This window comes from Cetorhinus maximus, chromosome 24 (genome assembly GCF_964194155.1).
Source record: "Cetorhinus maximus chromosome 24, sCetMax3.hap1.1, whole genome shotgun sequence".
In the NCBI taxonomy this organism is placed as follows: Eukaryota; Metazoa; Chordata; class Chondrichthyes; order Lamniformes; family Cetorhinidae; genus Cetorhinus; species Cetorhinus maximus.
Window position 1 is genome coordinate 41507840 of NC_135902.1, and position 14873 is coordinate 41522712.

Genomic DNA, 14873 nt, shown 5'->3' on the forward strand with positions numbered 1-14873 from the left:
TTCCCAGTCAAGACTTTGTCAGTCAGTACCAGCTTCTCCTGTCTTTTTTTCTGTGCAGGTCTGGTGGTTACAAGATTTATTCTCTTATTCTCTTTAAAAAGAAACTCTGGAACATTCCAAAACAAAATATTTGTCAATATTAACCTGCAGCTCACTATAGCTCAGCAAAATTCATTCAGTCCTATCTTTTGACTCTTTGTTCTGTTTGCTGATTTTTGCCACAGGCTTCCAATGTAACCTTGGCTCCTACACACTATTTCTTCTCTTGTGATCAGATGTATCTTGTTACAGGCTCTATAATTAATTAATTTGTACCTGTCTATAACAGTTATGTTATTCTCAGTGTGTATATGTCAGCATGCATTCTGAAACAATGATATTTCAAAATAAGATCTTGATGGGTCTCACATTTGGCTACCACCTGTTTTAGCAAGAACCAAGAACGAAAATGCATAGTTTTTTTTTTACAGTGAACATTGAGGGAAAATTATACATTTAATATTTTGAGGACTAAATAGAGATGGCATAGTATGTAGAAAAAATTACAAAATTACAAACCTGAGAGGAACATGGAAAACAAGTCATCGCCTGGTTTAAAGGATTGTGTAATAAAGTTCTCAAAAGCTTCAGCTCCAAATGCAGAAAGACCACATTAAACACATCAGCTAGCTTCTAAATTTGCACTTTTACCTTTCTCTGATTGGTGAAGTAACAGCCTGATGGAATTGAAATATTATTTCAAGAAGTTGTTTTGAAGAGGTCGTGGGATGCATTGGTGGTCATCTTCCAAAATTCTATAGAGTCTGGAAGGTTCCTGAAGATTGGAAGGTAGAAAATGTAACCCCAATATTCAAGAAGGAGGGAGAGAGAAAATGGGAAGTACAGACCTGTTAGCCTGACATCAGTAGTAGGGACAAATGCTAGAATCTATTGTAAGGGATATGATAACTAGACACTTAGAAAATAATAGTAGGATTGGGCACAGGCAATATGGATTTATGAAAGGGAATTTGTCATGTTTGACAAATCTGTTGGAGTTTTTGGGGATGTAACTACCAGAATAGGTAAGGGCAACCTGTGGATGTGGTGTATTTGGATTTTCAGAATGCTTTCAATAAGGTCCTCACAAGAGGTTAGTAAACAAAATTAGAGCACGTGGGATTGGAGGTAATATACTGGCATAGATTGAGAATTGGTTAACGGACAGGAAACAGAGTAGAAATAAACGGGTGCATCTCAGGTTGGCAGGCTGTGACTAGCTGGGTACCACAAGGAGCAATGCTGGGGCCCCTGCTATTCACAATCTTATAACAATGATTTGGATCTGGGGACCAAATGTAATATTTCCCAAGTTTGCTGATGACACAAAACTAGGTGGGAATGGGAGTTGTGAGGAGGATGCAAAGAGGCCTTCAAGAGGATTTAGACAGGCTAATTGACTGGGCAAGAAGATGAGAGATGGAATATAATGTGGAAAAATGTGAAGTTATCCACTTTGGTAGGAAAAACAGAAATCATAGTATTTCTTAAATGGTGAGAGATTAGGAGGTGTTGATGTCCAAAGGGCCCTGGGTGTCCTTGTTCATGAGTCACTGAAAGCTAGCATGCAGGTGCAGCAAGCAAGTGGTATGCTGGCCTTTAATGCAAGAAGATTTGAGTACAGAAGTAGAGAAGTCTTGCTGCAATTGTATAGAGCCTTAGTGAGACCGAACCTGGAGCATTGTGTACAGTTTTGGTCTGCTTACCTATGGAAGGATATACTTGCTATACAGGGAGTGCAACAAAGGTTCACCAGATGATTTCTGGGATGGCTGGATTGTCCTATAAGGAGAGATTGAGGAGACTGGGCTTAAATTCTCTAGAGTTTGGAAGAATGAGAGGTAATATTATTGAAGCATTCAAAATTCTTATAGACCTCGACAGGGCAGATGCAGGAAGGATGTTTCCCCTGGCTGGAAGGGCTGAGACCCAAGGGACACAGTCTCAGGATAAGGGGCAGGCCATTTAAGATTCAGATGAGGAGGAATTTCTTCACTCAGAGGGTGGTAAATATTTGGAACTCTCTACCCTGGAGTCTGTGGAGGCTCAGCCATTGAGTATATTCAAGACAGAAATCGATAGATTTCTGGATTTAAATATATCAAAGGATGTAGGGATAGTGCAGGAAAATCACATTGTGGTGGAGGATCAGCCATGGTCTAGTTGAATGGTGGAGCAAGCTTGAAGGGCTGAATGGCCTTCTCCTGCTCCTATTTCCTTTGTTCCTACAAAAGCCTCTTAGCACTGTGGAATCACCTGCGACCTTGCTTATTAAGTTATGAGAACAAGAAAACAAGCAAATTTGCACATAATTGATTGTTTCGGACTAATTGCAGTTTCTGCTCAGTTCTGACCCAATGTATTAGTCGTTGCAAAGGTCAGTGTAGTGAGCAGATATGTAGCTCCCTGCTACCATGAACCACAGTGCAATGTCTGCCAGCTGCATATTACTGTTAGCAATATAACTGTTCTCCAAGACACACAAGCTCTGAAATTCTTTGGGAATTCTGCCAGACTGCTGTGGAACACCGCCCGCCCTCCCCCCACCCATTGGAAGCAGAGGAGAACTCCCATTTCTGGGATTTTTCCATATTTACTTGAAAGGAATGGAATTACTATCCATCCTTTAGGTGAATGATGGGCTGGGAAAGAGGTTTCTGTAGTTAGGTGCACCCTGACTCAGTGTGGTACTGCTGGCTGATACCCCAAGAGAGACGAATGACTCAGCCTCTATAGGTGTCTATGTGATCACACCCCATCCCCTTGTGGAGTCCAGACTGAGCACCTGTTGATAATTTAAGTTAAAAAAAAAATCCTAGATTGGCCACTTTGTTTGGGAACTGTTCTGAGTAGTAACAGGGTTTTGGGGGTTGGGGATCTAGGGAATCACTCCCCTCTATGGATAGATGTGGCACAATAGGGCATCAGTCACATGATCCCATCACAACCACTAGGACCGCAACTTGTGGAACCTTGATGCCAAATTGTCCATAAACTACAAAGGATTACAGACTTACGATGTGCTTGTCACAATGGAAGTTTTGTGCCAATGGCTCTGAAAGTCCTATCAATTTTGTGCTCCATTGGAAGTAAAGGTTTATTGAGTTCGACTTGGAAAAATTACACCACCTTGTTATGATCGGGATGGGAGGAGTGGGCAGTTTATCTAGCCCCACGACGCCGCAGGTCGCACCATTAGTGCCAATCACCAAAATGGACAATTATTTATCTTTGCTACTGTTAGACCCAGAATGAAAAAGACTTCAACCAGGCTTCTTTCAATCAACTCAGAATGATTGATTTATTATAAAATGAAATTTATTTTTTCAAACAAGTTGCAAGAATTGGTTACTATACAATTTGTCACCTGGAAGTGTAACTATCTTTTAAAATACTCCAGCACGCATGCACACACACGCACAAAGGACAAACAAATCGGGTCTCTGCAGAGATTGGTGGGCAAAGAAAATGTTATAAAAGGGATAAAGTTCACAGGGCTTTGATGCTGTTGATCCGTTGCTCCCTTATGTGAAGACGGAATGCTAGCCCCAGTGGATATACGGAGGTTCCCACCAATGGAGCTTCAGTGTGGAGATGAATAGAGGCGGATCAATCATTGAGACCTCTCTCTCATCTCGTTGTCTTGGGTTTCCAAATACAGACAAGTTCCGCTGAGATGAGGATTCCTAGCTGGATACTGATAACCACACTGTGTTTCATGCAAGGCAAGGAGAGCTCAAGTTGGGCAGCTTTCCCCCTTCTCGTTTTATTCTCAACTGAGTTCAAAATAACCAGTTCAAAATATAAAGCTCATCTTCATCAGGTGATTACCAGTTAATCACCAGGGCCTTTGCCTTTAAAACAGTATTTCCCCCCACCCCCCAACCATTAAAGTAATTACAATTCAAATAAACAAAAAGCTCTCCTCCTCAGGTGCAATGCTGGTCATGCTTGCTCACAGTCCAAGGTGAACTTACAACTTTATAAAAAAATTCAAATCAGTTCCCAAGTGTCCAAATAATGCAATATCATTCCAAATTTTAAAAGAAAATATAATTCTTGAAGGTATGGTTTTCCAACAATCTCCATTGACACATACTCAAGCTGGAGAAGTTATAACATATCACTGCTGTATAACATGAAGAGCTGCCACAGATTTTGCCACTGACAGCAGACAAAACTTGTTCTACTTAAAATGTACAAAATTGAATAGAGTTGTTTGTAACTTAAAATCCCAGTATCAACCTGAAAATGCCCTCTTTCTGAATCCTGATACATTATATACATGTGTATGCAATTTCTCCTCTTAAAACAAGGTTGCTTAATTTAAATTATCTGGTAATTTAATATCTGAACACTAAGTTCACACTTCACTGTGCTGTTAATTTAAATTATTGCATAACTCAAAATACAGCTTATTCATAAGCCGAGGAATCAACCCTGGCTCAAAGAAGAGTGCAGGACAGCATGCCAGGAGCAGTGCCAGGAGCAGTGCCAGGCATACCTAAAAATGAGGTGCCAATCTGGCGAAGCTACAACACAGGACTACTTGCATGCTAAATAACGTAAGCAGTATGCGATGGACAGACTGAATCCCACAACCAATGGATTAAATCCATGCTCTGCAGTCCTGCCACAGACAGTTGTGAATGGTGGTGGACAATTAAACAACTCTCTGGATGAGGAGGCTCTGCAAATATCCCCATCCTTTCTATCTATCTCAGTCTTAAATACAATCAATGACCTGGCCTCCACAGCCTTCTGTGGCAATGAATATCCTCAATGATTAGGGAGCCAAGCGCCTCAGTACAAAAGACAAGGCTGAAGCATTTGCAACCATCTTCAGCTAGAGGTGCTGAGTGGATGATCCATCTTTGCCTCCTCCTGAGGTCCCCAACCTGACTGAGGCCAGTCTTCAGCCAATTTGATTCACTTCCACATGACATCAAGAAACGGCTAAAAGCACTGGATACTGCAAAGACTATGGGCCCTGATGAAATTCCAGCAACAGTACTGGAGACGTGTGCCCCAGACTAGCCGCGCCCCTAACCAAGGTGTTCTAGTACAGCTATGACACTGGCATTCACTCAGCAATGTGGAAAATTGTCCAGGTACGTCCTGTCCATAAAAAGCAGGACAAAACCAACCCGGCCAATTACCACCCATCAGCCTACTCTTCATCATGAGCAAAGTGATGGAAGAGGTCGTCATCAATGCTATCAAGCAGCACTCACACAGCAATCACCTGCTCACTGATGCTCATTTTGTGTTTTGCCAGGGCGAATCAGCTGTGACCGCACTACAGCCTTGGTCCAAACATGCATCATGTGCAATCTATTTTGCTGCATGTATCTGTGCAGTACTGTGCTGAGAAACTGCATGGTCAGCCAAGTTACTGAGCTAATCGAAAATACTGTGGATGCTGGAAACCTGAAATGGAAAAGAGAAACTGCTGGAAATATTCAGCAGCTCCGGCAGCATCTGTGGAGAGAGAAAGAGACTTAACTTTTTAGGTCGATGTACTGAGAAAATTTAGAAATGACATTGGTTTTAGGCAAATGAAAGTGGGGGTGGGTGGGGGAAGAATGGAAAAAGAACAAAAGGGAAGGTCTATTATCGGGTGGAAGACAGGAAAGGTTAAATTACAAAACAGTTGGTGGTGCAGGGCCAAAGGTTGTGGCAATGAGACAAATAAAGAAACAAAGGATATGTGTAGAGGAGGTGCGAGTGGCAGAATGATGGGCAGCTGCTATCCAAAAGCAGAAATAAGGGAAAAATAAGATTTAAATCATAACCTGCAAAGAAGAGGAAGCAAAATGGGGGCAGAAATTACAGACTGAAGCTGTTGATCTCATTGTTGATTGTGGAAGTTTGTAGAGTGCCCAATTGAAAGTGGAGATGCTGTTCCTCAATCTTACATTGAGGTCCATTGGAAACCTGCAATCGGGTAAGAACAGAAAGATCAGAGTGGGAGCAAGGCGGAGAATTACAAGGACATTCGACTGGTCAAACTCAGGGCCATATTAACCGACTGAACAGAGGTGTTCCACAAAGCGATCACCCATTCTGCATTTGGTCTCCCTAAAGTAGGGGAGTCTGCATTGTGATCAGTGTACTAAATTGAAAGATGTACACATAAATCATTGTTTCACCTGCAAGGAGTATTTGGGGCCTCAGAGAGTGAGGAGAGAGGAGGTAAAGAGGAAGGTATTGTATCTTCTGAGCTTGCATATAGGACAGGGAGTTGGGGGTGACAAGAGTTGTACAGCAGGGTGTCGCAGAGGGAACAGTCCCCTGGGAATGTTTGGTGGCAGCATCAGGTAGTGGAAATAGTGGAGAATGATCTATTGAATACAAAGGCTGGTCGGGTGGAAGGTAAGGACAGGGGGAACCCTATTGGAAGGAGAGGAAGGGGTGAGAGCACAACTATAGGAAATGAGATGGATATGGTCAAGTATCCTCTCAATCATGGATGGGGGGAATCCTTGGTTAAGGAAAAACTTAGTTATTGACTTGTTCACTTCACTTTATTAACCAATATACCACCAGATTGGCTGGAATGCTACTGGCACAATGAAAGGCAGAGAAAATTGGAAGTAAAGAAAACTATTTAGCATTTTATATTCAAATAATTTAATTTGATGAAATGCCATAATTCAATAAGATGAACATAAGTTAATTGCCGCTTTTTAAGACAGAGATGAGGAGAAATTATTTCTCTTGGAGGGCTGTGAGTCTTTGGAACTCGCTTCCTCAAAAGGCAGCGGAAGCAGAGCCTTTAAATATTTTTAAGGCAGAGGTAGATAGGTTCCTGAAAAAAGTCAGAGGTAGATAGATTCCTGAAAAGCAAGGGAGTGAAAGGTATCGGGGGGAGATGGGAATGTGAAGTTGAGGTTACAATAAGATCAGCCATGATCTTACTGAATGGCTTGAGGGGCCGAGTGGCCTACCCCTGCTCCTAGTTTGTATGCTTTGAATTACCTACAAAGATGATTAGCTGGCAGTGATGTTTGTTATTCAAAGCACGTGTAATCACGTAGAAAGATGTGAAAATGTGTCTTTTTTAATTCCTCCATTGTGCCCTCTGCTTATGATGTTTCTTCCTATCACTGGGAAAATAACTGGATAATGCATTCTTCCACGAAAGTTGGCAGTACCCCTCTCTGTTCTTTCAACACTAAGTTCCCTTCTGTAAAGTGGTCTGACATTTCTCTCTTTACTCCTCTCCAGCAAGAAAGAATGCTGCAATACCCACAACTTGCTCCATCTAGCAGCCCAACTGAGAATTGGCAAAACTCGCTAAGGGATGGAATACCATTTGAATGCAAGATAGGGGCACAATTCAAACCCTTGGCATTGAGCATGCTGATGCTGCAACTAACAGGCCACATAGTATATTTCTGTAGAACAATACAGGAATATTTAGTATTCCATATACAACACATTGTAAGTTAACACCACTTCACACGCATTCTGTTTAAACCTTGGCATTAATTAGTTTCACTGAGATGGATAGTGCAAATAATTCCGATGCATTTTCAAAATGATTTGAACTATCGTCTATTCTAATTGTTTTAAAAAGCAGTAACGTGGTGTGAAACCTAAAAATTAAAGTTGTTGTAGTCTCGCCTTTTTTTTTGTTTTTACTGACAATTGTGTGACTAAGGGTGAGCCACCAGATTTTGCATAACAACAGACCACCCAAAGAGATAGATGGGGCCAAGTACTGTCACATGAGGCTGCCTAGCATATTAATGAGCACATTTACTGGGAAAAAACTGCCGTCCGAAGCCGCCAGTGAATAGATTATGCAGTGTGCATGATTTTGTTTTAAGTTTCAGATAGTTTAATGGTTTATCCCATTGTGTTTAAGGGAATGGTCAAATTAAATAGGCATCATCCAGATCAAAGCTGTGTCCTACTGGAAGGAAATTTTTTCATCTGTGTTTTTGCAGATGCTGGTGAACAACACTGAACAAAAGCATTTTGTTGTTACAGATTCTTATGGACATCAAAAGAAAAGGATAACGGAATCATGTGGGGAAGACAAGAACAGTGTTTATAACTTGACTGTCATAGAGGGAAAGGAATAGGCCTGAGTATGTATTACATTAATATACAAAGCCTGTTTAGTGTGTTGAATTTGTTCAAGAATGTGACTTCTTTGTTTATTGAGGAGACCATAAACAATTTATATTTCAATATGTTTCTTATTTATTGCAAACAATAATATACAAAAGGTAAGTTTTTAAAGACACGTTCGAAACTTACCTAAAGGCAAAATATCTGATTTGATAGTTTTAAGTTACAGAAATACTTTAATGTCCAACTTTTATACAGAAATAGGAGTTTCAGCCATATTACAGAGTAATTGAATTCTGTACTACTGAATCCCTATTACACTTTTCCAATAAAACTGTTAACAAATATATATTTTTGAATGCCTGTTGTCTTTTTTAAAAAGCAATCTGTACAACCATGCCACAGCTTAATGAAAATAGAGAGAAAACTTTTAAGAGGTTTTTTTTTGTAAATGTCAGGTAAAAAAAGTTACAAAAAGTTTTTCATTTCTCTAGTTAGCAAAAAGTAGTAGCTGAAGCAATTAGCAAATGCTGTAACCTACATTTGCAATCTGCATAATCATTTGAAAATGATCTTCCAGTCTTTACACATTTCTGATTAGCTTAATAAAGTTGAGTTTATTTAACATCCACACAACTGTACAGAAAAGAACTAAGTACAAGATGTAAAAAAAATTACTTTAATAAGAAACTTTACAAGATAAATAACGTTTACAGTTTTTAAACCATGTTTTGGGAGTTGACAATTGGCGCTCTTCCCCTCAGAGTACTGAAACAGCAATGGACACTCAAAGACAGCGTACAAGCTCCTCTGATTTACTTGCATAAGAAATCACTACTGATCTTAATGCTGCCTGGTGAAACATTTTGCCATGCCAATGAGGATTTGACAGGATTTAGACTTTCAAAGCTCTCGAAGTTGGTTTGCTGTGTGCAGCGTGCAACACAAGTGCTGTACTCAGAGGGTTAAAAACACTTCCTGTTTTCCTTAATGCGCAAGTTCTCGTGCAGGAAACTGGATGTCAGCTGCAGATTCACTACCTAATGCTCGAATGATGCAGTTTTTAAGCGTAGGAATGCTCAGAAACTCAATCCACCTCAATGTCTATTCCATTTCATAAGACAACGTATGGCACCTCGTGTGGGGGAAACCTGGTGAAACTATCAGTACCTCTACAGTTAGCAGAAAATGCCAATCCTGCTTTAAAACTGGTACAGACATCCACCTATCCCATCCTTTTACTACATTCTGGCATTAATTTGCTTTTTTTTCCTGACAGGAATTGCAGGTTCATATTTTTCAAAAAGGACACGGTAAATAGAGTGAAAAAAGATACTATTTCATATAAAAATAGGTTTATGGCAATAGCAAATGCAAACTGTTAAGTATTCTACCAAAAGTGGTTTGGCATTTGATCTTTCAAAATAAGAGCTTTTATTCTCTAAAATATGTATAAATCCCCACACTGCAAATGGCAATGACTCATACACAGTACATACTAAATTCAAAAAAATTAAAGAGAATTCTCCTCACAGAGGATTTCACACTACGAAATAATAAGTCCAAACACAGGAAATGACCAAACCAGCTGACTTGACTGCTCAGACTTTGTTCATTCAATGACTTGCTTTAACTTTCAGTCATGGAATGTTTGAACATTTTTTTAAAAAAAAATCAGTCACCAGTACTGAATGGAAACAGCAAAGCACTTTGTGGTAGGACACTTTGGCCACTTCTCACAGCAGTTCACGTTAGTGCAGAGAGCACCTCTCTGTGTTTCTTATCAATCTCCTTTACGGACTCAAGTCTAGGCCAGTGGGTCATTAAGGTCTGGTCAGCTGTGTGTAGACTGGCTGCTCCCAGTGCTGTGGACTGTGGGTTTGGGGGATGGAAGGGACTCCTGTGGTGTCAGCAATGGGTGTGTACATGGGGCGCTGGGCTGGACTCATGTAGGCGAAGGTGGAGTACAGGCCGGTGGTCTGCCCCGCAGCATGGCTGTAATAGGAATTGGTACTCTGGTGGTCTGAATATTCGTACTGGGTGCGAGGAATGGATGGGTAAGATGAACTGTAGTGTTGCATATTGAAGGAGCCGTAGTTGATCTGCTGTGGCGAGTGCTGCTGCTCATTGTAGTGGCTGGGGCTCAGCTGCTCTGTCTTGATGTGTGTCCTCTGCTGCTGTCCCTGTTCACTGGTGAGGCTGGTCATTGAATGTTGCTTGGACAACCAAGGGTGGGCAGCCTGGGTGACGGAAGTGCTGCTAATCCCATAGCTGCCGGTGTAGGTGGCCTGAGCACTCTGTCCATGGCCTGTGTGGGTGACTGGAACTCCTGGGTGCCCATTGGGTGGGAGGTACTGGTCAAACTCGTTGACGTCGAAAGTTTCCATGTTCGACATGACTTCGCTGCTGAGTTCTCCAATGTCCACATTGCTGAAATCAATGTGAGGCTGTCTCCCTCCTTCCTGCAGGGGGCGACCTTCACGTTTCAGATCAGGTTTACCAGGCTGAATTTCTGTTTTGGGAGTGGTGGGAGGCGTTGGTGGTCCTTGAGATTGTCCTGAACGCCAGAGAGAGAGGGAGAGAGAAGAAAAAAGTAGAAATCACTTGCTTATTCCGACCTGCAGCGCCCGAAGCACCAGCTCCAAACATTTGAAGCAAGGCTAAACGTTTTGCAAAAGTTGCCAATTTCTTTTTCCCTGATTCTTTTTTAAAACATTTACTCCCCCCTTTTTTTTTATTATTTGCTCTGCTATGTTATGCTCGTCTCACCCCTTGCTCCCATTTACCTGAATGTTCTCCAGGGGAATGCACGTCGCTCATGCTGGAGGCGGAGTGCGGGGAGTCCGCCTGCAGGGCTTTGAAGAGGGCATTAGGGGTGATGTGGGTCTGGTCGGCTCCCTCCTCGCTCTCTCCCTGGCCGTTCTTCACCGACTTCCTCCGCCTGGGCTGGTACTTGTAATCGGGATGATCCTTCTTGTGCTGCACTCTCAGGCGCTCGGCTTCCTCCACGAAAGGGCGCTTTTCGCCTTCGTTCAGCAATCTGCAGGGAACAAAAAAATAAATAATAATCAACAAGACTATTCCAGCTTTCCTCTGAAATTAATAAAATCAGGTCCACGGTAAGGAAAGCAGCCACTGAGCTGCACAATGTTACTTTCCCCACCACCCAGGAACAGTTAGTTCTGCCTTCAAACTAACCAGAGGCAGCAGCAGCAGCAACTCACATTCAGAGATCCCCGGGTCTCTGTCGGGACAAGTTCAGTCAAAACGCGGGGGAGTGCATTAGGAAATGTGCCGAAACGAGCTGTGAAAGAATTCCAAGGGATCGATTTTTGACAATGTCTCCCCCTCCTCCTCCCCTCTCAATAATTGCGCGCCAAGGCCATTTTCAACTGATACAAACTGGAGAAATATTTTTCTAACCACCCCCCACCTCCTTAAAAACCAAGCCAGCTCGTTTTGACGTCCAGCCCTCCCCTGAACAGACAGGCACCAACTTAAACAGCAGGAATAAACGCCCATGAGTTCCCACCTCTGCACAGCTCAGTCTACCCGAAGCACCATCTACCGTGAAGTCGCCCTTCAAGACCCAAGGGCTGTCGCCTCGGTAAAATGACTGCTTTTGCAAAGCTGCAGCTCACTCTTAAGCATTTGACGCATTGGAAATGAATCTTTCACCCAAATGCATTCATTCCCACGCTATGCTTTTTTTTTTGATGGGATATGTGCAACAACAGCAACAACAAAAAATACCCCTCCGATGTATACAAACGACGCTAGGTACAGTCCAGGGCGAAGAAAATAATGTTTCAGCCCAGAACAAAAAAAAAATCTCTTACCATTGCAGAGTCAAAATTATACCACTCACTCCAAGTTTAAAAAAAACCTCCTCAAACCCCACCCCCCCCCAACATACACACTCTCTGATCAAGTAACTCACGCGTGTTATTTAGAACAGGTTAGGGCTATTTGCTTTGAAGCAAATCATTAAAAGAGAAATTACCCAAAGCGCCAGATTGCACCTCAAACAATCCGCGAAACTCCATGAATTCGAGGAGGGAGGGAGGGAGGGGGGAGAGTGTGCAAAGTCAGGCCGCTTACCTCCACAGTTTGCCCAGGGTTTTGCTCAGTTCAGCGTTGTGGAGATGAGGGTACTGGTCAGCCAGCTTCCTCCGCGCCGCTTGAGCCCACACCATGAAGGCGTTCATGGGTCTTTTGACATGAGGTTTGTTCTTGGACGAGCCATTGACGCGGACTGGCATGGGCACCAGGGTCCAGTCGTATCCTTTCAGCACCTGGGTCACCGCCTCCCGGATACACGCCGGGAACTTGTCGTCCTCCTCCTTCTTGGGATCCAGGCTCTGGGCGCACAGGTCGTCGTGCCCGTTCTCGCCGGGTTTGGTGTTCTCGGCGTCCGACCCAGCCCCGGATCCGCACGGGGAATCGGACGATTCCTCGGACATGGTCGGGCTGGGCACGTCGGAGAGCGTCTTTTCGTGTTCTTCTGTCATTTTCAGGAAGGGGTTGAGGAGATTCATGCAAAAGGAATAGGCGACTGCGCTTAGGCAACTACAAGGAAATAAAAATGGTAGAAGAGAACTTGTCTCTGTCTCTCTCTCTCTCTGCGGAGAAACTTTCCAGTCCGCTCGGAGTTGTAACCAAGTAAGTCTGTTACTGGAACTCGGCTGTCTTCTGAGTATATTTGACTTGCTAAATAGATGGGGCACAAACTTGCATGCACCAATCGCAATAAACCGCCTAGTGGTTTCCATCTGTGCAATTGGTTCAAAGTTGAAGGGGCGGATTGGAGGGAGGAGTCCATCCTCCAGAGGGAGGAAAAAAAATCTCTGCTCAGCTGGGAAACCGATGATGGATCAAATCTGAGCTCCAATTCCCCTTCCCCCCCACCCCCACCACCCACCCCACCTCCTAACGTGATGTAATTAGATAAAGCGACAGATCCCGGTAGTTTTAGCAACATTCGCCTTATGCCTTTTTTTTTTGTGTTGTTTTTGCTTACATGTATGTGTCTGCACATGTCGTCTGCTTCATTTGGAAGCCGTGTATTTTTGTAAACAGGAAATAGTTTGAGCGAATTGTTCTCCCTAGCGTCGGGAAAGCTGAAGTCCTTGCGATTCCTTTCAGAAAGTTCGCGCTTGATGTTTGCAAACGCTCCTGCTCTTGGAGGTGAATTCTCTTCCCAGCCACAGTCTTTTAAACGGGTTCGCGATCTCAGAGCGCGCCTTGGCCACGATGCCAAAGCGTCCAACTGCAATGGCTCACTGCGAAAAATGCCACTTTGGCTCGATCTAATCCAAATTCCTTCATTCACAGTAAATCAGGTGATGTCCACGCTTGTTATGGTCATGGGCCAGCCCGAGCGATTGCCTGGCTTCGCTTGGAAAGGTGTCATGTGTGTGCGATAATGAAACAGCGAGAGCTCAGGTGTACAGTATTTCCATGCTGCGCCGCTCCGCTTGTGGGACAAGAGGTTTGTGAGACCAGGACTCGGAGCAGTAGCGTCATATTCTTGTGAGGTGGACAGGGCCAACTAGATTCAAATCGCCATATTCCCAGTTAATAAAACTCTGCTGCTAATCTTTCAGTGCGGAGAAATCAAACCTCAGTAAGGGTGGCTGAATTTTAATTAAGAATTTAATTATATATAAAACAAGGCATTTGAAACTCACAATAAAGCAGATTAAAATTGCAGCAGCAAAAGCAGCTATAACTACCAGAAGGCACTAGATGGAAACTTGGTGTCTGGATACTGTTATATAACGTATTATACGGTGTGCAATAATTGCGCTTTTGAACGTTCATCTGTCCTTCGTGTGGCCACTTGACACCAAGTGAAAGTTCCGACCTGCCTGTGCGGTGCATCGACATGTACGTATGTCAGAGCTGAAGACGGTTTGTGGCATGGTTTGTTAAAAGTGCCCCGACTCTCACCCTCCCCAATTCCTCGGACCTTCCTGCATCCTGTTAAAATGTCTGATCCACCCGTTTTTGCTGTGTGGTGTCCCCAGACTGTGCCGATGAAACAGCCCGCGCCAATCTGAAGTGTGCACCCCCAGAACTTGTTGACCAGAATTTACACAGAAAACAAAAATGATGTGATTAATATAAATGTGTCAGGACCCTGGACCAGGGACCGAGTTTTCTTGAGTGGGGGGGGTGGGGGGGAGCAGATTCTGCTTTGTGGAAACCTGGGAAGTTCTGCTGGGCGATGATGGGTGCCTTGCGATCAATCCAAATATTTTTGGATTTAGGGAATCCTTCCATAGGGATTTAATGAAAAATAATCAAAGCTTTCTTTTGCGACTGGTTGCCCGCGAGTTTGAGGAGAATTCTGCCGCCTTTTCTCCACAGATTTTTTGGTTTTAGATGGAACACGAATCTTAGTGCAATTGCAAACAGTAACAAATGCATTTAAGAATATTCCAACTCAATAAAGGCATAATCTTCTGGTAATAATATCATTGCAAAATATTCCAGCCTTGATAAAAACATACAGAGCTGTGCTATGACCGAACGACACAGTTATTGCAGACACGAAAAATAAAAATCCCGATTAACATGTCTGCTTCAACTCTATTCTTTGGGATTTTAATTGCACTTTTTCACGGAGCTAAATAAATTAGTCTCTTTAATGAGAGTTGTTAATATTCAAGACACGTTAATAATGACTTTAATGGGACATTTGGATGTTGTGAGTGAAGGGCTCCTCAGTAACATTTTCCCCCTTTTAT

The 14873-nt window shown here is 43.0% G+C and overlaps 1 protein-coding gene and 1 long non-coding RNA gene across 2 annotated transcripts in view; one reads left to right on the plus strand and one right to left on the minus strand.

Moving 5' to 3' along the window:
- Positions 1 to 9781, plus strand: part of LOC144699835 (uncharacterized) — a 42817-nt gene extending 33036 nt beyond the window's left edge. Inside the window, exon 2 of the long non-coding RNA XR_013580637.1 lies at positions 8038 to 9781. This is a non-coding gene — a long non-coding RNA (uncharacterized LOC144699835). The remainder of the gene's footprint in view (positions 1 to 8037) is intronic.
- sox9a (SRY-box transcription factor 9a) lies at positions 8787 to 12800 on the minus strand. The gene is made up of 3 exons (XM_078571122.1): positions 12223 to 12800; positions 10908 to 11161; positions 8787 to 10678 (listed from the first exon to the last, which is right to left on the minus strand). Exons 1-3 carry the CDS (start codon positions 12657 to 12659, stop codon positions 9945 to 9947), a joined length of 1425 nt encoding a protein of 474 aa, XP_078427248.1. The 5' UTR covers positions 12660 to 12800; the 3' UTR covers positions 8787 to 9944.
- Between the last annotated feature and the right edge of the window lie 2073 nt (positions 12801 to 14873).